The 27658-nt window shown below is 40.4% G+C and overlaps 1 protein-coding gene across 1 annotated transcript; it reads left to right on the forward strand.

The window, feature by feature from the left end:
• The first annotated feature begins 1283 nt into the window (after nt 1–1283).
• On the forward strand, nt 1284–27464 carry PSMA6 (proteasome 20S subunit alpha 6). Its single transcript, XM_070428013.1, has 7 exons — nt 1284–1450; nt 18997–19091; nt 19359–19440; nt 20483–20638; nt 23288–23466; nt 25373–25467; nt 27242–27464. Exons 1-7 carry the CDS (start codon nt 1375–1377, stop codon nt 27297–27299), a joined length of 741 nt encoding a protein of 246 aa, XP_070284114.1. The 5' UTR covers nt 1284–1374; the 3' UTR covers nt 27300–27464.
• The last annotated feature ends 194 nt before the right edge of the window (nt 27465–27658 follow it).

Raw genomic sequence — 27658 nt, forward strand, 5'->3', positions numbered from 1 at the left:
GGTCCCGGGTTCGATTCCAATTAAGGGCATATGCCTGGGTTTCGGGCTCAGTCCCCAGTAAAGGGCATGCAGGAGGCAGTTGATCCATGATTCTCTCTCATCATTGATGTTTCTCTCTCTCTCTCCCTCTCCCTTCCTCCCTGAAATAAATAAAAATATATTTAAAAAAAAAAAAAAAAAGGTCAGGAGGGGTTGGGTTGGTCCTGAGTGAAGGGACCTGAACCAAAGCAAGGGACTTTTATCAGGACACTTGGGAATTAGGCAGAGCTGGAAAGTACCCTGTGTGCCAGAGATGCTGTTTGCACTTAAGTATTTTCTCAATCATGTTTCAGTTTTGAATTTTTTTCAGGTTAATAAAATAGAGGTTTATTTATTTATTTATTTTTTAAAAACACTCTTGAGAAACTGGAGGTTCCTCAAGAAACTGCTTAAGAAGTCCTTACAAATTTTTCATTTAAATGGAAGGTGAATTTAAGAGGAAATACATTAAAGAGGTAAGAATCCCTCCTTAAGAATGTACTTACAGCAGGCATTAAAGTGCCAGAAACCTTGGTATATCTGGCCTTCCTGGTGCACAAACTAGGGGGGAGGGGCGCACAAGCCTAACATCATGTTTTTCATTTTATACTCAGAAGAAACTTTTTCTATTGCCAGTGGCTACCAGAATCCGCTCCCTTCTGTAACTAAAATTAACGGCTGCAATCCATTTCTCCCCACAGCATGAAGGAAAGTGAGTGGGTAAAGAATAAGTTAGAAAGGGTTGTGGGTTCGAGTCCCAGTGTGGGGCGTGCAGGAGGCAGCCGATTAATGATTCTTTCTCATCATTGATGGTTTATTTTCTCTCTTTCTTCCTCTCTGAAATCAATATATATATATTTTTTTATATTTTTTTTATTTTTATTTAAAGAATAGGTTAGAAATGACGCCAGCAATCTAGACGCAGGCTGGTTATACAGGGCCCAAAACTAACGAGAGATTGTGGAATACACGATCCATTTAGGTCACACTTTATGGCAAATCACTACTCTGGACCCCAGAAAGTTTTTTCGTTCTTGTTACAGTCAGTTCATTTTCCAGATGACAGCTCTAAACCACAACCACCGCGTTTCACCGGGCACCCTGAGCCTGCGCAGACACGACCCCGACGCAAGCGCACGCCGAGCCCCTACGTCCCTTGCCCCACCCCCACCAGGGGCGGGGTCGGAGCTCCCTCCGCGCGCGAACCGACGCTGGAGTCGTGAGTTCGGCGCGCAAGAGCGGATGAATCTGGCCGATGCACCGGAAGCAGTCGCTGCGACTTCCGGAGGGGCTTGTACGCCTGGTTAGGGAGCTACCGGGCCCAGAGACCGTTCTTGAAGTAGTGGCTGCATCAACATGTCCCGCGGTTCCAGCGCAGGTTTTGACCGCCACATTACCATTTTTTCACCCGAGGGCCGGCTCTACCAAGTAGGTGAGTGAACCAGGTCCGCCTTTGGTCCACTCGAAATGCTCTGTCATGGCGCGGCCCGGAGTTTAGTCCGGGGCTGAAGCATGGCCGGAGTTGGGACGGGAGAAGGGCCTCGTCTGGGTGGACGTCCCGTGGTGGTCTCACCCCAGACTGGAGGCAGGGGTCCGGGGCCCGAAGGCTGAAGGCCTCTTGCTGTGGAGGGCGAGCGGCCGCACCGCCTGGACACAATGAAGAGCTAAGGAAGGCAGGACCTAAACGTCTGCCTCCTGACTTCCTGAGGCTTAGGAACTTGTTTCATTTTGGCCTAGCCCTAGGTGGACTCGATGTCTGTACTTCTCCCACTTAAAACGTTCCCTCTCCGTTTTCCTTGGTTTGCAGCATGCACTTCCTTGTCCTGAGGTAGTTGTTTCCACACAGGCATTCAGGGCCTTCTATGCGCCAGATTCTGCTAGTCTTAAGGGATACAAAGATGCCACAGCCTCTCTTATATTGAACTTAAAGGGAGTGCCAGATAACGTAAACAAACGGAGACAAAGAAAAAAATACCAACTTACTGGTATTTGCAGAGCTCAGGACATCTTTGGAAAACTGGTAGGTGGAAAGAATGATTGTCAGTTGTAGAGCTGCTGGTGAAACATCCCCTTTTAAGCCATATCTGTTTGACTCTGTAGTTTACAAGCTGGTTCGGAATTGTAACAACTCTAGTGGGAATAAACACTGTACTCGTTATCAGTTGTTCAGTATTACAGTATATTTTATTGGCTCTAAGTGGTGCCAGCGTTTAGGTTGTGATTCTAATTCGGATCCTTAATCTCTTGCCATAGAGAATTTAATATCAAGAGATCCTGATTTACACGTGGCCCAGAATGGTTTTATTTTTGAGGGAGTTTAGCACCTCAGTGCCTTGGCAAGGACAGTAATATAACCTGTGTTTGGAAAGCATAAGGATAGAGTTGGCCTATAAATGAGGTTCTCTTCACCTGTACATTTTAGAAATAAAGTTAATTTGGAATCAGACCAGTCCGCTATATGGCTACATACTTAATATAATGTAGTAAGAAAACAACATCATATTGGGTAATTCAGTAACCCCTTTAACTCATCCCCAATTGAAAAATATGATCAATATTTTGATCAATAATGACCAATATCTAGACAGAAATATGATCAATAATATCTAGTAGGATGATTTTAAACTCTGCCTTGTAAAATAACACGCTCCCATTGCTGTTCAGAGCACTAATTAGACATTGCTAGGAAAAGGAAAGTGAAAGAATAGTTAGTATGAGCAAGCAGTATTGTGGTGAAGAGTTCAGGCCCTGGAGCCGTAACCTGGGTTCAGACACCTGCTCTGCTCCATACTAGCCATCCAAATGATATAACTTTAGTCTAGTTTCTCTTTGCAAAATTGGGCTGATAATTCCTTGTGGTGGTTTTGAGGATTAAACAAGGTGATGTATGTAGAGTAATTGTACAGTATTAAGTGCTCAGTAAGGATTATTAGATGCCTGTTTTTCTCTTTTGGTGTATTAGATTAGTTGCTCTGTAGACCTGGAATATATCCTTTTTTATAGTCCATGCATGCTTAGTTCTCTAGTGAAATAAATGTACATTATCTTAATATCATAAATACTGTTTATTAGTGTATAAACTTTAGAACCTGCCTAAGATAAAGTATATAGAAATTTTAGAATGCTAACTTTAACATTGATAATGGAAAAATAATATAACAAAAGTGGGAAAATGACAAGGGAAGGAAAGATTAATGGAAAAGTGAGTATGGCATGGCCCAGTGGTTGGGCATCGGCCTATGAACCAGGAGGTCACTGTTGGATTCCTTGTCAGGGCATATGCCCAGGTTGTGGGCTCTATCCCAGTGTGTGTGTGTGTGTGTGGGAGGGGAGGGGTGCCGGAGGCAGCCAATCAGTGATTCTCTCTCATCATTGATGTTTCTATCTCTTCCTTTCCCTTCCTCTCTAAAATCAATAATTTTAAAAAATGAGTATCCTCCTCATCTTTCATAGTTGGGACTCGAGATAAATGTAGTCTAAAGTTGATAAATCAAAAAATAGAAGTATAAATTTAAAGTTACAATGCTAACCATAATTATAAACAAACTGTTGACAGTGTTTGCTTCCAGGGAGTAGGAAGAAAGATTTTTTTAAAAATTGATTTTAGAGAGAGGAATTGCGGGGGGTGGGGGGCGAAAGAGGAATATCGATGTGAGAGATAAACATCAATTGGTTGCCTTCTGCATGCGCTTTGACGGAATTGAACCTGCCACCTTTTGGTGTACGGACGACACTCTAACCATCTGAGCCACACCGGCCAGGGCAGGGAGAAGATTTTTTTTTTTAAATTGATTTCAGAGAGGAAGGGAGAGGGAGAGAGAGAGAAACAACAATGATGAGAGAGAATCATTGATCTGCTGCCTCCTACACGCCCTGTAGTGGGGATCGAGTCCGCAACCCAGGCATGTGCCCTTGACAAGAATCCAACCCTGCACCCTTCAGCCCGCAGGCCAATGCTCTATTCACTGAGCCAAACCAGGTGGTGCAAGAAAGATTTTTGATTGTCATTTGTACCCTATGTAACTATTGAAAGTTTTCTCTTGACATATGTATTCAAGGTGTGTGCATGTGTGTGACCGTGCATGTGTGTAGAAAATCTGTAGAGCTATATACAGAGCACCTACCTTTGAAATCTAATTTTAGGAATTCCCCAAGTTATCAGTGGGGCCACTAAGGCCCAGGTGGAGCAAATAAGCCTGGCTATTTTCAAAGCTCCCTTCTGCTTGCTGATCTTTTGCTGCATAGGTCTGGCAAGAGAGGAGAGGGGCAGTCACTTGAATTTGCCTGCCAGGTGGATGTGAGCACTGCCTGGATGCTTCTAAGGAGCATATTGATAAAGGACAGGAAAGAAATGGACTGGTAGAGATAGACTAAAGAGATTGAAACCAGGATTCCTGGGTTCGAGTCCTTGCTCCACACCAACTTTGAGAACTTTCTTCATATGTAAAATAGAGATAATAATTCCACCTACCTTATGGGGCTGTAAGGATTTAATGAGTTAATAGATGTAAAGTACTTATAACAGTGTCTGTCACATAGTAAGTGCTCAATAATTGTTTCTGTGAAGGATGCTGTCAGGAAGAAATAAGTGATAAAAATGGAATCAGGATTTTACAAATAAATGGACTCAGAAGTACTAATTGTTTGTTTGCCTCTTTTGCTGTTAAAAAAAATACTCTTGTTTTAAAATAGTGTTTCTCAACCCAGACTTCTCATGCCTTCCTTGAATCTGATTTGAAGTTTAATGTCGGTGTGTACACATGCTTACATCTGTATGTATGCATACATAAATACATACCTATTATATGTATACATAAATACATACTTATTATAACTACATACAAAAAAGTAACGAGATCAAACACTGCTATGTTTTGAAACTTGATATTCCCCTTCCCACCAGTGCCAAGAATTTTAGTGACTCCATCTGCTTGTAGGTCACTGTTTGAAAGTGTAATGTTTGGAGACACTTGAAATGAAACAAACTTCCTGTTTAGGTTACAAGGTTAGAGAAAGGCAGAATGAACAACTTCCAAAAACCTTAACAGAAAGTTTCTAGTCATATGGCATTGAAATTGAACATGGACATGTCCTGCAGAGTATCAACCTACCTCTTGCCCCAGAACAATTCTTTTAATAACCAAATTTCATAGAATGTTTGGATCTTTCAATTCGTTTTTTCACCAGCCCGTGTTTATATGGGGGAGGGGATGGTATTATTTGTTTCCCAAAACTCAGTACAACACTTTAAACAAAATTATGAGTGAGAAAAATCTTGAGGTGCATTCCTATAATTGGCAGAACTTCAAAATCACCTGTAGATGCTGATGAGCATCCATACAGGGGATGTGCCTCTCCACTATTGGTGGCATCCTACTGTGAGCCATTGTCTGGCATTGTGTGCTTGTCCTGAACACTTTGTCACAGTGCCTTTTATATCTAGTTCCTGTTTTCCCCCAGTATTACACAAATAAGTCCCAGAAATGTTGGGAACGTGTTGGGGAAATTTGTAGGAAAGGAAGCAGAGTAAGAGATTACTGTGGAAAGAGGTCTCTATACAGAACAATTCATTAACCATTTTGTTAGTGATCAAGGAAGCATTCTAATCTTATGGTTTGCTGTTAGGTCGGTTTTGATCATTTTTTTACCTATAAAATGACTGTTTTGTGTGGTTCAACCAAATATTTACATATAGGTACATACTTTACTATTATTTAAGTTACAATCTAAAAAAATGGGGACTCAACGGTTGAGTGTAATTCATTATAATTTATCCCCTTTAAAAAATGGGAAATGGACCCAGCCAGTGTGGCTCAATGGTTGAGCGTTGGCCCATGAACCAGCAAGTCATGGTTCCATTCGTGGTCAGGGCATATGTCCAGCTTGCTGGTTCAACCCCCTGTAGGGGGAATGCAGGAGGCAGCCGTTGGATGTTTCTATCCCTCTCCTCTCTAAAAATCAATAAAATATATTTTTTAAAATGGGAAATGGGATATCAGTTATCATTTTCCTGTATAGTCTTGGGCATTCAAGAACAGATTACTAAGATTACCATAATAGTGTTTGCTAGTTTTGCACGTTTCTGACATTTTGTCCAAATAAAATAAAATCTTTAGTGATGTAAATAAAGTGTATAATTACTATTTCCAGCATTTGAATTCTGGCCTTAAAAAATAAATACGCCTTTTCAATGCTGCCCATAAACCATTCCGTTTTTTTCTTAAGTGGCCTTCCTTATCTCTAAATCCTTTACCTGGCAGTTTCTATTTTTCTGGAAATTATTACAAAATATAAATTTATGGTAGTAGTATTATAATGGGGATTCAAGTGTATAAAATTTTATTGGAATTTATAACATGGTGAGTACTAAAATAACAGTATAAAGTAAGGCACTGGAGGAAGTGACACTTCCAGGTAGAGCCAGGAAAGGTTCCTCGGAGAAGATGAATTGATTTAGATGGAGATTAGATAAGGAACTTTTGGGGGACCAGTGCATAGCTCAGTGTGACTGGAGCATAGACAGTGACAACTGGAAAAATAGATTGTAGCAAAATTTTAAAGAGATTTGGGTACCATGCTAGGGTTTGGACTTTGTCCCATGGGTTTTGGACATAGCTAGCAAAAGTCATTATCAAGGATTATTAAGTCAGAATGCAGGAGGGTTGAGTATAGAATTAGAATTACAGTAGAAAGGGGCTGGTGGCAGGAAGACCAACTAGAAACTTGTTAACTAATCCATATAAATCTTAATGAGGTATTGAGAAAGAAAGGATAAAGAGGAGACTCTGAGTAGATATAAAAGTGGACATTTGAGAGAGAAGGGGTGAAGAATCAAGGATGGTACCCAGGTTTGTAGCTTGGAAAACTGCGTGGTTAGTAATAACATTGAGATAAGGACTATAAGAAAAGTAGCAGATTTGCCTGTGGGTGAAATAGGCATGAAATTTGCAAGTATAGCTTCAGAGGTAAAAATGACAATAGTGATAAGATAAAATCACCCAGGGATAGGGAGAAATGACAGAATTCTGGGAAATACCAATTTAAGGAGCTGGCTGAAGAGGTGGAAGCAATGAAAGAGATGAGAAGGGAAGTTTGGAGAAGTAGGGATGATATTCTTTAAGAACTTCAAAATTCAGTTCCTCAGTTGCATTAGCCACATTTCAGGTACTCAATAGCCATATGTAGCTAATGGCTATTATATTGGACAATGCAAATATAGAACATTGTCATCACAGAAGATTATTTTGGTTAGCACTAGTCTATATAGAGAGGGAGGGAGGAAGAGGACTACTTTAATGAATTCTGGCAAATTCACAAGTGCATTCTCTATTGAACATTTTTTAATATGTAAATATTTTTTATTTTGTGGGACAAGATTTTATTCTGTGGTGGAGGGTTACTTTATCTTTTGTGGCTTTTCTATTTTGTATGTAAGCAGACCAGATAAATAATACAAATGAGTGCAACATGCTAGGTTAGATATGACAAGGATTGGTGGGAATTTGAAAACTGCAAAATACGTCCCAGCCCTAGATGATTTTGCTATGTGCGAATGAGGGGCAGGTGTTAACAGATGTTTTTCCCCTAAGAAAAACTAAATCCTAATTTTATTTTATCTGACTTTTAGTTAATTTGAATCTTTCTAGAAAACCATGCATTCCAAGCCAACTTCAGTAAGTTGGCTTTTACTTAGCATCTTCTGGTTGCAAATTTAATTTTAAAGTTTCTTGGTTCCTACTTTCTTTGACTCTCCAGTTTGGATGTGGAAGGTAGAAATACACATTTTTAAATGCTAAACTTAGTGGTGAAATAGGAAATTCTATCGGAATCCAGAGAAAGTGTCCATGGGAAATGGCAGGGGCTTAAAGGGGAAGGGCAAGCTTTGGCTAGGTGAACATAGGGGTGAGAAGGCAATCCCGGCTGGACATAAAGAAACAAAGACATGAGTGTGGGAAGAATCAGGATCTATAAACATGAAGGGTAATGTAAGAGGAGAGTTGGTAAGTATTACAAACTAATAGCTCTCTGTGGCCATAGATGGAATGTTTTTTAGGCCAAAATTGTGTTCTGAACAATTGGGTAATAAAAGCAAGCAGTAGACAATTAGGCAATATTAAGGATAGTGATGATTTGTGTTCTCACTTCCTTGATTATTCTAGCTAGAGATTTATATTAGTTTCCTCTGGCTGTTGTAACAAATTTCCACAAACTTGGTGGCTTAAACAACAGAAATGTATTTTCTCACAGTTCTGGAAACCAGAAGTCCAAAATTAGTATCACTGGATCAAAATCAAAGTGTCATGCAGGGCTGTGCTCTCTCTGGAGGCTTTTAGGGAGAATGTATTCTTCACTTCTTCCACTTCTAGAGGCTCCCAGCATTCTTTGGCTTATGGCTTCATCACTTCAGTTTCATAGACCAGCATCATTGTCAAATCTTATTCTGCTGCCTCTTCACATCACCTTTTCGTTCTCTGTGTGTAAAATCTCCCTCTGGTTCTCTAATACATGTGATATGATTGCATTTTGAACCCACCAGGATAACCTTACCCTCTCAAGGTCCTTGAGTTAATCACATCTGCAAAGATCCTTTTTTCTTAAGCCATAAAAGGTAATATTCATAGGTTCTAGGGATTAGGACATGGATATCACTTAGGGACCATTTTTTTTTAGCACACCAAAGTGTTTATAATTTTGTTGGTTTGTTTGTGTAGTTTATCCATTCTGGCAATTTCTACTTTTTATTGGAGTATTTTGTCCATTAACATTTAATGCAGTTGTTGACGTGATTAAAGTTTACTTATTTTATTATTTATTATTTATTTCATTTTATTATTTATTTGTTTTTTTCTGACGTTCTCTTTTGTCTATTTCTTTGATTTCTGATATTTATTGTTTCTTTTTTTCTAATCTGGGTTTACCTTTGCCCTTTTCTAGTTTCTTACCCTGGAAACTTAAATCTTTGATTTTAAACCTTTTCTAATATAAACAATTAAGACTATTGTATTAGTTTTCTATGCTGCATAAAAATTACCACAAACTGCCCTACCTGGTTTGGCTCAGTGGATAGAGTGTCAGCCTGTGGACTGAAGGGTCCCAGGTTCGGTTCCGGTCAAGGGCATGTACCTTGGTTGCAGGCACATCCCCTGTAGGGGGTGTGCAGGAGGCAGCTGATCAATGTTTCTCTCTCATCAATGTTTCTAACTCTCTATTCCTCTCCCTTCCTCTCTGTAAAAATCAATAAAATATATTTTTTAAAAATTACCACAAACTTAGCAGCTTAAAAAACACACACACTTGTTATCTCACAGCAGGTGTGAGCACTGGGTGGGACCGCGGTGTGCGGGAGCAAAGAATTTTCAGTACCCACCAGAGGCTTGCCCTAATGACAGCGACTGGTGCCCTGCCTTGGTCTGGCACCCCCGCTCACTGTCCCACCATCCTGCTGCAGCCAACACCCGCCATGTTCTGTGCACATCCCATGGTGGTCAGCACTCGTCATAGCAAATGGTTGTTCTGCCGTTCGGTCTATTTGTGTATTAGGGTTATATGTATATATACATACATACATGCATATATATATGTGTGTGTATATATATATTCACACACACACACACTAGCGGCCCAGTGCACGTTAAAAGGGAATTAATTAGAGGAAATATTTTAATATTGCTATTTGCACTTTCTCTATAATAGAAGTGTCAGAGATGAAAGAAAATTAGTAAAATATATATGAAAGTCTTCCTCTTGTCAGAGTCTGAGGCATGCTGTGGGACCCAGAGTCAAGTCCCCGGCCAGCCCCACCCCTGTCAAGCCCTGCCAGGTGAGGGGCACAGCCTCAGGTCCCCCGGCCTGGTGCCAGGGCGGGGAGCACGGCCTGAGGTCCCCCATCAAGCCCCACCGGGAGGAGGGGGCACAGCCTCAGGTCCCCTGCCATGGCCCCGCACCACGGAGCCTCAGGTCCCTGCTGATTGCTTGTTATGTCTTGTTACGGGAACTCTGTGGTGCAGCTATCTTGCAACTGTGTGATGGAGTGAGGGTCAATTTGTATATTACCGTTCTATTTTATATATATATATATATATGTGTGTGTGTGTGTGTGTGTGTATATATATATATATATATATATATATATATATATAGACTAGAGGCCTGGTGCACGAAATTCGTGCACTGGGGGAGGGAAGTGTCCCTTAGCCCAGCCAGAACCCTCTCACAATCCAAGACTGCTGGCTCCCAACCACTTGCCTGCCTGCTTGCCTGATTGCCCCTAACCACTTCTGCCTGCGAGCGTGATCAACCCCTAACCACTCCCCTGCTGGCCTGGTCACCCCAACTCCCTCCCCTGCTGGCCCGGTTGCCCCCAACTGCCCTCCCCTGCTGGCCATCTTGTGGCCATCTTGTGACCACATGTGGGTGGCCATCTTGTGAGGGTGTGATGGTCAGATGGTTAATTTGCATATTACCTCTTTATTATATAGGATTAGTTCTCTTGTTATTTTCTTTATTCTTTATTGTTGAAAGTATTACATATATCCCCCTTTTTCCCCCATTGACCCTCTCCAGCCCACCCCCAGCCCCACTCCACCTACCCCCACCCACAGCCCCAGGCCTTCAGCACCCTATTGTCTGTGTCCATGGGTTATGCATATATGCATACAAGGTTTTCAGTTAGTTACCTCCCACCCACCCACCCTCCCCCGCCTTCCCTCTAAGAATCCACATTCCGTTCCATGATTCCATGTCTCTGTATCTACTCCATTCTTCAGTTTATTTTGTTACTTAAATTGCACATATGAGTGTGATCATGTGATACTTGTCTTTCTCTGACTGACTAGAGGCCCGGTGCATGAAAATTCATGCACTGGAGGGGAGGGGGGGGCCCTCAGCCCAGCCTGCCCCCTCTTACAGTCTGGGAGCCCTCAGGGGCGGAAGGCAACCCAGCGGTCAGGGAAAGGCGACACCCTATCACTCCTCTGCTGCTGCCACTGCCAGCAGCGCAAGCCTCAGCTGGCTCTGGTTACCTGTGCCTCGGGCCAGCCCGGGGTGGTTGGGGGGCTGAGAGGACTGGGGGACTCTGGAGGCAGGCGCACAGAGTGGCCGGGCCAGCCTGGGGGCAGACCCGGCCTTCCTGCACGCCTGCCACCACAGCGGGGCTGAGGGGACTGGGTGCCGCCATGTTGTGGCTGTGGGCGCCACCATCTTTGAGGGCATGGCAGTCAATTAGCATATTCCCTCCTTATTGGCTGTGGGCGCCTCCATCTTTGTGACAGTGTGAGAGTCAATTAGCATATTCCCTCTTTATTAGAAAGGATTATGATATTCTCCAGGCCCCTCCATGCTGTCTCAAAGGGTAAGAGAGTCTTTTTTTACTGCTGCATAGTATTCCATGGTATACATGTACCATAACTTTTTTTTTTTTTTTTAATATTTCCTTATTGGTTTCAGAGAGGAAGGGAGAAGGAGAGAGAGATAGAAACATCAATGATGAGAGAGAATCATTGATTGGCTGCCTCCTGCACACCCCCACTGGGGATTAAGCCCGCAACCCAGGCATGTGCCCTTGGCCGGAATCGAACCTGGGAGCCTTCATTCCTCAGGCTGACGCTCTATCCACTGAGCCAAGCCGGTTAGGGCTGTACCATAACTTTTTTATCCTCCCGTATACTAATGGGCACTTGGGCTGTTTCCAGATCTTAGTTATTGTAAATTGTGCTGCTGTGAACATAGGGGTGCAAACATTCTTTCTGATTGGTGTTTCAGGTTTCTTAGGATATATTCCTAGAAGTGGGATTGCTGGGTCAAATGGCAGTTCCACATATTTAATTTTTTGAGGAAACTCCATACTGTTTCCATAATGGTTGCACCAGTCTGCATTCCCACCAACAGTGTACTAGGGTTCCCTTTTCTCCACATCCTCGCCAGCAGTTGTCATTTGTTGATTTGTTGGTGGTAGCCATTCTCACAGGTGTGAGGTGATACCTCCTTGTCATTTTAATTTGCATCTCTCTGATGTTCAGTGACTTTGAGCATTTTTTCATATGTCTCTTGGCCATCTGTATGTCCACTTTGGAGAAGTGTCTATTTAGGTCCTTTGTCCATTTTTTAATTGGGTTGTTTATATTCTTTTTGTCACCTTGTATGAGTTCCTGGTATATTTGGGTATTAACCCTTTATCAGATACTAGAGGCCCGGTGCATGAAAATTTGTGCACGGCCGGGGGGCGGGGGGGGCAGGGGCGGCTCAGCCCTGCCTACCCCCTCTCACAGTCTGGGAGCCCTCGGGGGATGTCCTACTGATGACTTAGGCCTGCTCCAGGGGAAGCATGCCTAAGCTGCAGTGTGGCCTTTCTCTGCAGGAGGCACCTGGGTCGATCAGGGGAAGGTGCTGTCCCCATCACCCCGCTGCTGCTGCCATTGCCAGATGCCACGGCTGCTGGCCCTCTTCGGCCCTCACAGCCGCTACATCTTTGTCCGGAGGATGTCTGGAAGACATCCGGTCTATCCGGTCTAATTAGCTTATTACCCTTTTATTAGTATAGACTAGAGGCCTAGTGCATGAAAATTCAGGCCCTAGAGGGGGTTCCCTCAGCCAGGCCTGCCCCCCTCACAGTCCGAGAGCCTCAGGGGTGGGAAGCGACCCCTTGGTCAGGGGAAGATGATGCCCCCATCACACCTCTGCTGCTGCCACTGCCAGCAGCGCAAGCCTCGGCTGATCCTGGTTACCTGAGCCTTGGACAGCCCTGAGTGGCTGGGCAGCTAACATCCGAGACTTGCCTGAGCCTCAGGCTGGCCCTGGGCAGCTGGGGGGCTGAGCGCGGGTCCGGCCACACCGTGGGCCTGCCGCCCCCCCTCCCCTCCCCCGGCTGGGCTGAAAGTACTGGGAAACTCCAGCAGGGCTGAGGGGACTGGGTGCTGCCATCTTGTGGCTATGGGTACCGCAATCTTTGTGATGGTGTGATGGTCAATTTACATATTCCCTCTTTATTAGATAAGATATTATTGTCAAATATGTTCTCCCAGTGGACTCTTTTTTGTCATTTCTTTTTTTAAAAAAATTTTTAATTAAATCTTTATTGTTCAGATTACATTTGTTCCTCTTCCCCCCCCCCCTCCCCCATAACTCCCCTCCTCCCAGTTCCTGCCCCACCCTCCGCCCTCACTCCCCACCCACTGTCCTCATCCATAGGTGCACGATTTTTGTCCAGTCTCTTCCCGCATCTCCCACTCCCCTTTCCCCCTCAAGAATAGTCAGTCCCTTCCCTTTCTATGTCCCTGATTCATTATAATCACCAGTTCATTCTGTACATCAGATTATTTATTCACTTGATTCTTAGATTCACTTCTTGATAGATGCATGTTTGTTGTTCATAATTTGTATCTTTACCTTTTTCTTATTCTTCCTCTTAAAGGATACCTTTCAGCATTTCATATAATACTGGTTTGGTGGTGATGAACTCCTTTAGCTTTTCCTTATCTGTGAAGCTCTTTATCTGACCTTCCATTCTGAATGATAGCTTTGCTGGATAAAGTAATCTTGGTTGTAGGTTCTTGGCATTCATCACTTTGAATATTTCTTGCCATTCCCTTCTGGCCTGCAACATTTCTGTTGAGAAATCAGCTGACAGTCGTATGGGTACTCCCTTGTAGGTAATTGACTTTCTTTCTCTTGCTGCTTTTAAGATTCTCTCTTTGTCTTTTGCTCTTGGCATTTTAATGATGATGTGTCTTGGTGTGGTCCTCTTTGGATTCCTTTTGTTTGGGGTTCTCTGCGCTTCTTGGACCTGTAAGCCCATTTCTTTCACCAGGTGGGGGAAGTTTTCTGTCATTATTTCTTCAAATAGGTTTTCAATATCTTGCTGTCTCTCATCTTCTAGCACCCCTATAATTCTGATATTAGTGCGCTTGAAGCTGTCCCAGAGGCTCCTTACACTATCTTCGTATTTTTGGATACTTTTTTCATTTTGCTTTTCCGGTTGGGTGTTTTTTGCTTCTTCGCATTTCAAATCTTTGACTTGATTCTTGCGCTCCTCTGGTCTGCTATTGGGTGTCTGTATAATATTCTTTATTTCAGTCAGTGAATGCTTAATTTCTAGTTGGTTCTTTATCACAACATCGAGGGTCTCATTAGTTTTCTTGAGGCTCTCATCAAGTTTATCGGCAGCTTCTAGCACATTATTGAAAGCCCTCAAAATTGCGTTTTTTAGCTCTATATCCTCCATTTCTGTCATGTTTTTTTGTCTCTGCATTTTTTATGCTTTCTGGTGCACCCCCTAGTGGTCTTTGTGCGCAGTCTTGTTCTAGTTAAGCCTTGATTGTTGTAGTTAATACTAGAGGGATTTGACCACCAGGCTGACTGGCTGTGAGAATCAGCTGTGTCTGCCGTGGGAAAACTTCTGTCCTCTGGAGAGGTGCTAATAAAGCTTTTGCCTGAGACTATCTGGCAAATGGCTCTGCACAGGGCTTGGGCGGGGCGGGTCGCAGGGGATCAACAGGGCGGGTGGAGGGAGCAGTTATGGCTGCTCTCAGTCTCGTTCCCAGAGGCTCTGCTTCTCAGAACCCCAGCAACCGCTGCAAACCCCGGAGAGAAAGCTGCCCTCACGTTCCAACTGATGCCAGACAATCCCACTTCTCCCGTTTGAGTCTGAGTCCCTAGAGACTCGCCCGGATCTGGAGCTCAGAGTCTGAGACTCCCTCCTGATTGAAAACGACAACCGCGCCCTCAGCCACCAGCCCGCACCTCCGCACCTTTGTATTTTCCACACTGCGCCTCTTCTGAGCCTCGGTATGCTGTTCTCTCTCCTTCTAGTTGAAGAATCTCTCCTCAGCCAGCTTTCCTGTGATTCTGGGTGATGTCCGTTCAGCTTTTAGTTGTATTTTTGAAGTGGTTGTTTGCGGCAGCAGTCTCCGGTGTTTACCTATGCTGCCATCTTTCCCAGTGGGCTCTCTTGTCATTTTGTTGATGGTTTATTTTTCTGTGCAGAAGCTTTTTATTTTGATGACTCCCATTTGTTTATTTTCTCCTTTGTTTCCTTTGCCTTAGGAGATGTATCAGTAAACATATTGCTATGAGAGATGCCTAAGATTTTGCTGCCTGTGGTTTTTTCTAGGATTTTTATGGTTGCATGACTTACATTTAAGTCTTTTATCCATTTTGAGTTTATTCTTGTGTATAGTGTAAGTTAGTGGTCTAGTTTCATTTTTTTTGCATGTATCTGTCCAATTTTCCCAACACCATTTATTGAAGAGACTGTCTTGACTCCATTGTATACTCTTGCCTCCTTTGTCAAATATTAATTGAGCATAATGGCTTGGGTTGATTTCTGGATTCTCTCTTCTGTTCCATTGATCTATGTGCCTTTTCTTGTGCCAGTATCAGGTTGTTTTTATTACAGTGGCTTTGTAGTATAACTTGAAATCTGATATTGTGATTCCTCCAACTTTGTTTTTCTTTTTCAAAATTGCTGCAGCTATTTCGGGTCTTTTTTGATTCCATATAAATTTTTGGAGTATTTGTTCTAGCTCTGTGAAATATGCCATTGGTATTTTAATAGGGATTACATTGAATCTGTAGATTGCCTTGGGTAGTATGGACATTTTAATAATGTTGATTCTACCAATCCATGAATATGGTATATTCTTCCACTTTTTTTATATCTTCTTCTGTCTCTTTTCCCAATGTCCTATAGTTTTCCCAGTACAGATCTTTTGCCTCCTTGGTTAAGTTTATTCCTAAGTATCTTAATTTTTTTGTTGCATTGGTAAATGGGATTGTTTGTTTAGTTGCTCTTTCTGAGAATTCATTATTGGTGTGTAAAAAAGCCATCGATTTTTGGATGTTGATTTTGTGTCTTGCTACATTGCCAAGTTCATATATTCAATCTAATCGTTTTTTTGGCTGAGTCTTTAGGGTTTTTTATGTACAATATCATGTCAACTGTGAATAATCAGTTTTCCAATTTGGATGCCTTTTATTTCTTCTTGTCTGATCCTGTGGCTAGGACTTTCAGTAATATGCTGAATAAGAGTGGTGAACACACTTGGCCACTGTGAATAATGTTGCAGTGAACATAGGGGTGCATGTATCTTTTGAATAAATGTTTTTCAAGTTTTTCGGATAGATACCCAGAAAAGGAATTGCTGGGTCATTTGATAACTATTCTTAATTTTTTGAGGATCTGCCATGCTGTTCCTCATGGTGGCTGTACCAATTTACATTCCACCAGCAATGAATGAGTTCCTTAATAGTGAAGTTGAGCATCTTTTCATATATCTGTTGGCCATCTGTAGGTCTTTTTGTGGAAAGTGTCTCTTCAGGTCCTCTGCCCATTTTTTTAAAAAATATATTTTATTGATTTTTTTTACAGAGAGGAAGGGAGAGGGATAGAGTTAGAAACATTGATGAGAGAGAAACATCAATCAGCTGCCTCCTGCACACTCCCCACTGAGTATGTGCCCGCAACCAAGGTACATGCCCTTTGCCGGAATCGAACCCGGGACCCTGGAGTCTGCAGGCCGACGCTCTATTCACTGAGCCAAACCGGTTAGGATCCTCTGCCCATTTTTTAATTGTTTTTTTTGTTTGGTCTTGAGTCGCCTATGTTCTTTATATGTTTTGGATACTAACCTCTTGTCAGAGCTGTTGTTTGCAAATATCTCCTATTCGGCTGGTTGCCCTTTTGTTTTGTTGTCAGTTTCTTTTGCTATGCAGAGGCTTTTTAGTTTGATTAGTCCTATTCATTTATTTTTGTTTTTACTTCATTACCTTTGGGGTCAAATTCATAAATCCTCTCTAAGACCACAAAATATTCTCTGAGGGGCTCAGTCACTCCAGAGGCGGGTAACAAGGAGCAAGATGTTTTGCATCTTGAATTGACATGTGTTTGACAGCCAGAGTTATTTTCCCTTGGAGATTATCTTTGATAACAAATTTCTTCTGGGGAATAGTTGAGTGTGTGGTTTTGTTTTTCGAAACCACTTCAGCAAGATGTGAAAAAGAAGAGACTATGGCAGTGATGGCGAACCTATGACACGAAGCAGAACTGAAGAGCATTTTGAAACATATTTTAGAAGTTATTTGCAATGTAATGGGATGGTAAAAATATTATAATTAGCCAACCTAAGCTAGATTTAAAGATTTCCTTTAGTGATTTTCTAGAATCTTTTTATTCTTTTGTTCTCTCTTCAGTATATAGCCATTTAGAAATATTTGATAAAGGATTTTTATTATAGCTCCTATCAAAGAAAATTCTTCCTTAGCTGGTCCTCATCACCAATGGCTTTATGAACAGATGAGGCCAGGCCTCAGACCCAGTTCCCAGAGTAATACTCACAGAATTTTAAAAGCATCTATTATGCCCAGCCAGTGTGGCTCAGTGGTTGAGCCATCAACCCATAAACCAGGAGGTCACAGTTCAATTCCCAATCCGGGCACATGCTCAGGTTGCGGGCTCAATCCCCAGTTGGGGGTGTGCAAGAGGCAGCCAATCAATGATTCCCTCTCCTCATTGATGTTTCTATCTCTCTCCCTCTCCCTTCCTCTCTGAAATCAGTAAAAACATATTTAAAAAAATAAAATAAAGATACTGATTGGAGTTATGAGTAATGTTTTCTTTTATCTTTTTTCATATTTCCTACAATGAGCATATGTTAATTTATGTTACTGTGTTCCTAATTACAAAATACATGTTTAGATTAAATTTAAATGTATGGAAATACATAACATAGAAAGGGATAGTCTCATCTGTAATTTTACTTTCCAAAGGCAGTCATTATCAGCTACATGGTGCCGAAGTCCTTTGTTTTTATGTTACTACTAGAGGCCTGGTGCACGAAAGTCGTGCACTGGAGCGGCGGTGGGGGCGGGGGGCGGGGAGAAGCCTCAGCCCGGCCTGTGCCCTCTCGCAGACCGGGACCCCTCGCTCTTTACTCCACCTGCAGCGGAGGCAGGAGAGGCTACCGCCACTGTGCTCGTCAGCCGTGAGCCCAGCTTTTGGCTGAGTAGCACTCCCCCTAGTGGTCAGTGCACATCATAGCAACCGGTCATTCCCCCGTTTGGTTGATTTGCATATTAGGGCTTTATTATATAGGCTGTTGATCCAGCATTTGTAACTGGGTAATAGTTTGATAGCAACTAGAAGTATATAAGCTGAAGTTTGTTATAGACAAACTAAAGAATCCTATAAAAATACAAAAAAAAAAAAAAAAAGTGATCCCAAAAAATTCAGCTTGGTGGGGGGAAAAATATACAAAATAACATAAGAGCAATTAAAACTGCATATGGTCAAATTAGTTATTGACCAAAAGTTAACAAAAATATTAAATCTTGAGAAAATCTAGAGCAACTAAATTTGACCTACATAAACCAGACTTAGTAGAAATAATGGCCACAAAAACCACTTTTAAAATGATAAAACATAGCTCTGGCTGGTGTTTTCCAGTGGTGAGAGTGTCGGCCCATGTACTGAAAGGTCCTGGGTTTGATTCCCAGTCACGGGTTTAATTCCCGGTCGAGGGCACATACCTGGATTGCAGGTTTGATCCCTGGCCCCCTGTCGGGTTGTTGCAGGAGGCAGCCAATTGATATGTCTCTCTCAAATCGATGTTTCTATCTCCTTTGTCTCTCCCCCTCCCTCCCTTCACTCTCTGAAAAGCAATGGAAAAAGTATGCTGGGGTGAGGATTTAAAAATTTTTTTTCCAATGATTAAACATAATTGACAAAGATATAATAAATTAACTAAATCTTTATTTGAAATTTGGTACTTGAGCCTGATAAAAAAGATTTCAGTAAAATTAAAATGGAAAGAAATGGAGTTGGTTTAACTATGATTTATTATTACCATTATTTTGACCTTTCATGTCTTAGCCGGCATTCCATATTAGCTTGTATAGCTCTGTCTCATTCTTTTTAATGACTATTATCCCATTGCATGAACCTATGATAATTTATTCTGCCTTTTAAAAAACTATTCTGTCTTCCAGAATATGCTTTTAAGGCTATTAACCAGGGTGGCCTTACATCAGTAGCTGTCAGAGGGAAAGACTGTGCAGTAATTGTCACACAGAAGAAAGTACCTGTAAGTAATACTGCCCAGATAGCCGATTATTGCAGAATATAATACCAGAATTTTTCACAAGTTTGTACAGAGGGTTATTATTACCTATAAATGTTAGGTAATAACATTTATTCTTGCTTTGACTCTGTTTACCTAGTATTTACTGATTGGTTTTAACTGTAAAGCAAACAAAAATTATTTATTACATAGTGTATTATTTAATTTCACAGTATTTTTGTCACTACACAGAGATTTTTAAAAAATTATCTAATTTATTTTGTTCATTAGGACAAACTATTGGATTCCAGCACAGTGACTCACTTATTCAAGATAACTGAAAACATTGGCTGTGTGATGACAGGAATGACAGGTAATTGGCTCAATGTCTACTTGGATTTGTTATTTTCTTTTAATTATTTTTGAGTTTTGTACTAATTTTAAAAGTATAATAGAATTAGATATCCATACTACTGTTAGGGAAACTGGGCCCCTCTCACAGATGATTTATTTCACATGCAGTTAATAGTGTAAGGAGATGTAAGTCAGTAAATCTCAAACCTAGTAATAATGGCATTGGTTAGACGTAGGTGAGAATTATAAAAAATTACTTTGGGTTTCTATTTTCTGAAATAAGGGAAAATTCAGGCTTACCAAAAAAGATCAAGAGAAATATTGTCTCATTAAAATTTGTTCTTTGGGAGTTATCAGTTACAGAAACTATTTTGGCAGTTCTATACACAGTACTGCCCTTTAAAGGGATCAGAATAAAACGACAGTACTGTGTATAGAACTTCATCTTAAAATTTTTTCTTTTTATTATATACTTACTAGAGGCCTGGTGCATGAAAATTCATGCACTGGAGCTGGGGGTCCCTCTCACTGTCTGGGAGCCCTCAAGGGCGGGAGTCAACCTGGTGATCAGGGGAAGGCAACGCCCCATCACACCTCTACTGCTGCCACTGCCAGCAGCACAAGCCTCGGCTGGCCCTGGTTACCTGTGCCTTGGGCGGCCCTGGGCGACTGGGCTGCCGCCATTCAAGGCTTGCCTGCGCCTCGGGCCGGCTCTGGGGGGCTGAGGGGACTGGGGGACTCCAGAGGCAGGTGCGCGGAGCAGCCGGGCCTGCCTGGGGGTGGGCCTGGCCTTGATGTGCGGCTGCCACCCCAGCAGGGCTGGGGAGATTGGGCGCCACCATCTTGTGACTGTGGGCACCGCCATCTTTGCGATGGTGTGAGGGTCAATTAGCATATTCTCTCTTTATTAAATAGGATCATTGACTATTCATTGGTAGAATAAAAAGCCATAGTGGACTACTTCTGCTTTCCTTAAGTCATAATGGAGATATATAGAAAATTGTCTGACTTGGGGGATCTTTCTTTGCTTCTAAAGAACTAAACCTTTTTTATGCTTTTAGCTGACAGCAGATCACAGGTACAGAGGGCACGCTATGAGGCAGCTAATTGGAAATACAAGTATGGCTATGAGATTCCTGTGGACATGCTGTGTAAAAGAATTGCTGATATTTCTCAGGTCTACACACAGAATGCTGAAATGAGGCCCCTTGGTTGTTGTAAGTATGCTAAGAAGTACTTAAGTAATTGATGAATTTAGAATTACTCTTAGAGAAGATGCATAAAGAAAATTATTTCAGGTTCTGAACATATGGTTTGGAAATTGTGAGAAAATCTTTATAATTTATCATTAGTCAGCAATGAAGGATAGGTTTCACAACAGTACTTACAGTATTATCTTAAAACTTTAGATGCTATTAGACTTTTTATCAAAATATTTTTGTTTAGTGTGTGTGATTTGAAAGATCCAAATTGTTACATTAGGCTTTTGTAATGGGGGTTCTACGGCAATTCTAGATTACTTGTTCAAATGAAATACCTAAATTAGGCATGTTAGCAATGTAGTCGGTTTCTTGACCACTCTAAAGAATCAGACTCACACACATATGCCTGATTCATATTTTTAGAATAAATTTCTTTTTTAAAAAAACAAGGAAATTTTTATTGGGAGAGGGATATGGTTTACTGATTTTAGACTTAATGTAGTAAATTATCCTGAAAAATGCAACACAAGTTGCTTTTGGCATAGTGTCATTCATTCATTTATGAAAATTAAAGCAATCATTGTAGTGATTTTTCTTTAGCATCTAATCCTATTTTTTAACCTCTCACAAATTCTCCATTTCTTTGGTGATACTCTTCCTGCACCTCACTTTCCTTAGCTCATCCTCTTCTGTTGGTCTCTTAGGAATGTTGCTCAACAGTTTCTCTCTGTGGTCCTCTCCCTCTTTGTTCTGTCTGTATGGTCTCACCCACTGTCACATTAGGTCTAGCCCAGTCCCTTCCTCTATGTCCCACAGATACTTCAAATTTAAAATCGTTACTATTTTCCTACTTTCATCCTTTTCTTTTGTATCCCCACCTTCCCTGGTCATCTGATTAGTCATCAGGCTTTTCCTCAGAATATGTTTCTTCTCCATTTCTGGTTACTTTTTCATTTTCTCTTGCCTTTGCCACTAGATTTACTTGTCTCTTCTCTCCCTTCTCACTCTTTCTGAGTCTTTCCTGTTGCTGCATGAGTTAATCATTCTAAAGTCAAATTTGGTTGTTGCTCCCTTGGAAAAACTGATTACTATTGGCTAGTGTGTCAATCCCAAACTCCTTAATATGATATGCAAGGCCTCTTACAGTTTACTCCCAATTTGCCTCTTTCTTGTACTGCTTTCCTCCCTCATCTGAAGACCCAGTTATACACAGATCATTTTTCATTCCTTGGGTCTATCTTGACCTTTCATGTCTTGTTCCTTTTGCCTTGATCGCCTTGCATGTCCTTATCACCTATTTATTAAACCCTGTTCATCTTGCAAGACCCTGGAGTAGAGAAGTGTTTCTTGCTTCCCCCAGGCAGTAAGTGGATATCTCTTTCATGTTGCTCTTGTACTTTGTCTGTATCAAGTATGAAATGTAAAGAAAATTACAGGGTAACATAACTTTTGAATAAAGCAGATATCAGATCACCGTGATAGTATTTGTCAATAAAATAAGGTTGAAAATTCCGCATTAGGAGACTCTAAAACATATATAAATGTGAAAAAAGTAGTCAGTTCATACTGAATTTTAGAAGAAGACACTTTAAAAGAGGTTCAGATCTGGAATGTAAGAAAGCAGGAGTTAAGCCATTCTTTAAATACATACTGCTGAGTAGAAAGAAGTTTGATGGAAGTTTGATGGAAGTTAATTGCCACGTCATATGTCAATCTAATAACATTAGATTTGTAATAAATTTATGTACAGAATTTAGAATTTTAATTATACTGACTTCTAGGGGAATGTATACCAACAGCAACAAAGATGGGCAGTGTAGACATGAACATTAGCCCCTATGTGTATTTCACTTTGCTCCAGCATTCCCAAGGTGCGTTACATATACTTTTAGGTCCTTGGAACTTTCATCACTAGTTCTTAAATTTAAGAAAAGAGGAAAAGTGTTTCTTGGTTAAGTAAATTTAAGGACTACTGAGCTAAAAGTAAGTCAACCTACAGCAGAACACTTTAGAACACCTATGCTATTGTATATTATTTTCTCCAAAAGAATTATATGATAAGTATATTTTCCAAATTTATTTGACCAAGTAATATCTTGAGGAATTGGGATTCAAAGACACATGCTTTGAGTAATAGGAAGGATTCAGAAATTTTTTTGTGGATTACATTTGTGATAATTTGAACTTTCTAAAAATCTGTGTTAAAACCTTTTGCAGTGTTTACCTGTATTTTGTTTATCGGGGGTTTTTTTGTTTTGTTTTGTTGGTGGTTTTTTGTTTGTTTTTTCCTCCTTTGTTTATTTTTAAATATATTTTTATTTATTTTAGAGAGAGAGGAAGGGAGAGGGAGAAAGAGAAACGTTAATAATGAGAGAGAATCATCCATCAGCTGCCTCCTGCACGCCCCCACTGAGGCTCAAGCCAGCAACCTGGGAATGCGCCCTGACCAGGAATCAAACCGGCGAACTCTTGGTTCATGGGTTGATCGATGCTCAACCACTGAGCCACACTGGCTATACTGTTTTATCAGGTCTTTTTTAGAACAAAACACATATTCTAAAATAGTTGGCCAGAGTAATGATTAACAAGAGCTATATGACAACACAAGAATTTTTGCTGTATAAAGGTATAAGATATTTAATGAGGGTCTTTCTTTCTTTTTAGGTATGATTTTAATTGGTATAGATGAAGAACAAGGCCCTCAGGTGTACAAGTGTGATCCTGCAGGTTACTACTGTGGGTTTAAAGCCACTGCAGCAGGCGTTAAACAAACTGAGTCAACCAGCTTTCTTGAAAAAAAAGTGAAGAAGAAATTTGATTGGACATTTGAACAGACAGTGGAAGTAAGTTAGCCAAAAGAAGCTAAGTTTTTTTTAATGCTCTGTGGAATAGTGAAGATCACTGCATACTTGACAGTCTATAAACTCTATTCCTGAGTTATATCACAAGATCCAGGTTTGTTAGCTGAATAGTAAAATTGCTGTCATTCAGCGGACATGGGAACAATGAGGATTGCTTTTTACTTAATTTCTTATCTCATTCCATAATGTATTTGAAATTGCTTTCAACAAAACACATATAAGATGGAAAAATATAACTAAGAATAGGAATCTAAGACTAGACCTAAAAGCCTGCATGGTTATCACTCAAAGTAGGCTTACACTTCTCAGTAGCAAAAGCGAAAAAATTGAGTCATTAATGTTGCTCTTATGGTGTGCTAAAGGAAAAATAAATAGCCACATGCCAAATGCTCTTTCTGGTAAAAGAATATGCTCACAGGATGACTTGGTAGAGAAATTATATCTGAGATACAAAAATAGAGCTAGATTTATGCAGGGTTCTTGAGGGGATTATGTATTATGATTGGGAACTTTACCTTGTTAGGACAAGCTAAGGTTCTTTTTCTTTTTGACAAGCTAAAATTTGACAAATATTTAACAATTTTAGACTAAAGAAGCCTCTTATTTATTGCCAAGAAGTTAAAAACAAAATATTTAGTAGATATTGGAATGAGGGTCTGGGATACAGCCCTTTCTAAAGACTAATAACATGATTCTGACAAATGACAAAGAGAAAATTACCATCTAACCCTATATAATAAAAGCCTAATATACTAAGTGTCCAGTCATCCGTTCAACTAATCAAAGCATAATATGCTAATGATATGCTAAGGCCGCTCAGCCGCTTGCTATGACGTGCACTGACCACCAGGGTTAGATGCTCCGACCGGTAGGTTAGCTTGTTGCTGGGGTCCTGCCAGTTGGAACTGAGCGAGACTGGCTGAACACACCCTGGAGCCTCCTGCGGTCCCTTCCTGGCTGGCCAGCCTCCCGTGTCCTTCCATGGCCCCAATTGTGCACCGGTGGGGTCCCTTGGCCTGTCCTGCGCCCTCTTGCAATCCGGGACCCCTCAGGGGATGCCAGAGAGCCAGTTTTGGCCTGATCCCACAGGCCAGGCCAAGGGACCCCACTGGTGCATGAATTCATGCACTGGGCCTCTAGTACTTTTATGTTTGGTTGGCAGTATTTATACTAACAGGTGATATAAAGCTTGTTTTCATCTGGGAGGCACTATGCTCTGTTTAGATGTTTATTAAAGGTTTTCTCTTATTGCAGTTCATAATTACATAAGTAATCACATCAGATACAGAGCCACTTAAAACATTCTTAAATTGTTATTACTATAAATTCCTTGAAAAAAAGACTGTATCATTCATCTTTTTAAAAAAATGTTTTTATTGATTTTTAGAGAGAGAGGAAGGGAGAGGGGAGAGAGAAACATTGATCGGCTGCCTCCTGCACACCCCCTTGTGGGAATTGAGCCCACAACCCTAGCATGTGCCCTCACCAAGAATCAAACCAACAACCTTTCAGTGCACAGGATGATGCCCACCCAACTGAGCCACACCAGCCAGGACTATATCATTCATCCTCTCCTCATCTCACTTCAAATGCTAAGCATAGGGCCTGCCATGTAGTGGTCATTAACCAAATAGTTTCGTGTAAATCTTTCTATTTTGCTTGATGGACCCCTTTGATTTATGGCTGAACTGATATAAACAAGTTTCTTTTCATTGGCAGGCAACATATTAGAATTAAGCAATCTGTTAATAGCTCTAGAAGTGCATCACTGAAAAATGAAGCAAAAATGGATAGCATGTGGTTAATTCATGATTTGAATAAGCTTGGAATGAGAAAATCTTGGAATCTCTGAAAAATACTATATTTTAATGTTGATAACTTTTTTCAGACTGCAATTACCTGCCTGTCTACTGTTCTATCAATTGATTTCAAACCTTCAGAAATAGAAGTTGGAGTAGTTACAGTTGAAAATCCTAAATTCAGGTGAGTTATATTGTTGACCAGGTACTTAAGAAGTTTGCCAAGTGATAAATTCCAGCCTAAAAAGTTAGACATGTGGGGTTCATTTGTCCTATAACGTGGGGAAAGGAAACATTTTCTTGTACTACAGTTATAGTATTTTCCCTTTAGCACCTGAGAGATCTGTTTTTAAACTTAACTGATGTCTCTTTAAGACAGATATAAGAGCTTTTCTTCTCGTTTCAGAGTGATTTTTTATCTAATACCATAGATGATATAAAATAACCTCCTTCATAAAGTAAGAAGTAAATATAAGAGTTTTTCCTTTTTTAGTTTAAAGTCAATAGAAATTCAACTGTCAAAGTAGTTTTCAAGTTTTTCAGGTGGAACCTCAATTATTTAGTGGTTATATATGTGAAGAGCAAATATGAAATACTAATATACATCAAACCCTATCTGGAGATCTTTGGAAGCCCCAAATTTTGAATACAGCTCATTGAATTACAGATGCTGGATGTCTGTCTGTTCTTACTAAGTGAACTAAGTGACTAATTACCACAAATTAACCTTACAGCTTCCATGAGTCAAATCTGTACTGAATGCTTAATGCATATAAGCTCACTTAATCCTCCCAGCAACCCTTTGAAGTCATTACTTACCATGAACTTGGTTGCTTTTTTGAGTAGTGGAAAATACTTCAGTTAAGTCCACAGATGCGAGAAACTGCTGGAAGGGAAGGCATATTAACTATTATGTATATCTACTTTTAGGTCACAATTATAAGTACACATGGTTATGGTTAGGGGTAGACCAAGCCTTGAAGAGTTTTTTGTTAGTATGCCTTTTTCTATTCTTTTTGTTGCCTGCAGGTAATTGATACAAACATGAAAGATTTAAGAAAAATTAACATTTTTGTTTTCTGTATGAAAAGATTTTTTTTTTAAGGTAAAATACAATTCTTTTTTTTTTATCAGTAAAATTTCATCAAGAACTATTTACAGATATCTCTAATGGACCTGCAATTAGTTTTTGTTTTCTTCTCTATTCTGAGACCTTCCTATAACCTTTAAAATTCTTATTTCCATCAATTAGTTAAATAGATAAGAAACCAAAGATCCTGTGTTTTCAAAAAGCCCTTGTATCATTTATGAATCCTGTGATAGTAAGTTTACTTAAATAATAACTAGACTATATAACATAAACATCAACAACTATATAAGCTGCTTCTATTCCCCCAAAATGCATTAAATAATGTCACTTTGACAAATTTTACTTTTTAGTGGTCCTGCAGTGGTAGGTCACATTAAAGGTTACCAAGCAGTTGATTTCTTTTGGGCAAACATCATTTAGAAAATACCATATGCTCAGCATGGAGTGCCTTCTTATCTCTCAGCTAATACAAACTTGAGTTATACTAGGTATAAAGGCATTTTTGACATAAGAGCTAAAATAGAATGCTTCATGTGTAGTTTAGCTTTATATTTAAATATTTTCTATCATAGCTGCAACTAAAAGGGTTTTGTTTTCAAAAGACCTAATTCTAGATCTGATGTCAAGTAATATTTGTGTATAGAAGGAGTTGCTATGACATCTGGGAATTCCTTCAAAATAATCGAAAAGAATGAGTAGTGGGTGTATAGATTTTTTTAAAGATTAGCTATAAATTGACAATTGGTGAAGTTGGGTGTTAGGTACACGTGTATTCATTACTAGCCTATTTTGTGTGTGTTTGGAATTTTGCATAATAAAATTTTTCAAAAAGTAAATAGTTTTGGTTTTCTTTCCCTTTGCTTTTTAGGATTCTTACAGAAGCAGAGATTGACACTCATCTTGTTGCTCTAGCAGAGAGAGACTAAACATTGTAGTCAGTTTACCAAATCCATTATGCCACTTGCCTGTGTGTTTGGTAACAACAGATGAACATTATGGAGGCCCTTGGATTGAAAAAGGAACCTCTCCCACTCCTGCCACTGAAGTGGTTAGGGCTCTATATAAATAAAAACAGTGCTTTTGGAAAAGAATTGCATCCTGTGTTTTTTACCTCCAGTTTTATGTATTAGTACATGTAGACTGTTAAATATTCACCATCTTGACATTGTGACTTTATTTATTTTGTTTCTGTGGCTAAAGAAACATAATTGCCAGAAATTTATACTCTAGCTAAATGGCATCCTATATAATAAAAGAGAAACATGTAAACTGACCATCCCTCCGC

Source organism: Myotis yumanensis, unplaced genomic scaffold, assembly GCF_028538775.1.
Source record: "Myotis yumanensis isolate MYYU_CA2020_CCGP unplaced genomic scaffold, mMyoYum1.0.hap1 SCAF_1, whole genome shotgun sequence".
Classification (NCBI taxonomy): domain Eukaryota; kingdom Metazoa; phylum Chordata; class Mammalia; order Chiroptera; family Vespertilionidae; genus Myotis; species Myotis yumanensis.

Bases quoted from the DNA above. Each gene is read 5' to 3' on its own strand.
- PSMA6 (XM_070428013.1), top strand. From the start codon at position 1,375: ATGTCCCGCGGTTCCAGCGCAGGTTTTGACCGCCACATTACCATTTTT. The intron at 20,639-23,287 runs GTAAGTATGCTA...CTTTCTTTTTAG, and splicing joins AATGAGGCCCCTTGGTTGTT to GTATGATTTTAATTGGTATA. The intron at 23,467-25,372 runs GTAAGTTAGCCA...AACTTTTTTCAG, and splicing joins CATTTGAACAGACAGTGGAA to ACTGCAATTACCTGCCTGTC.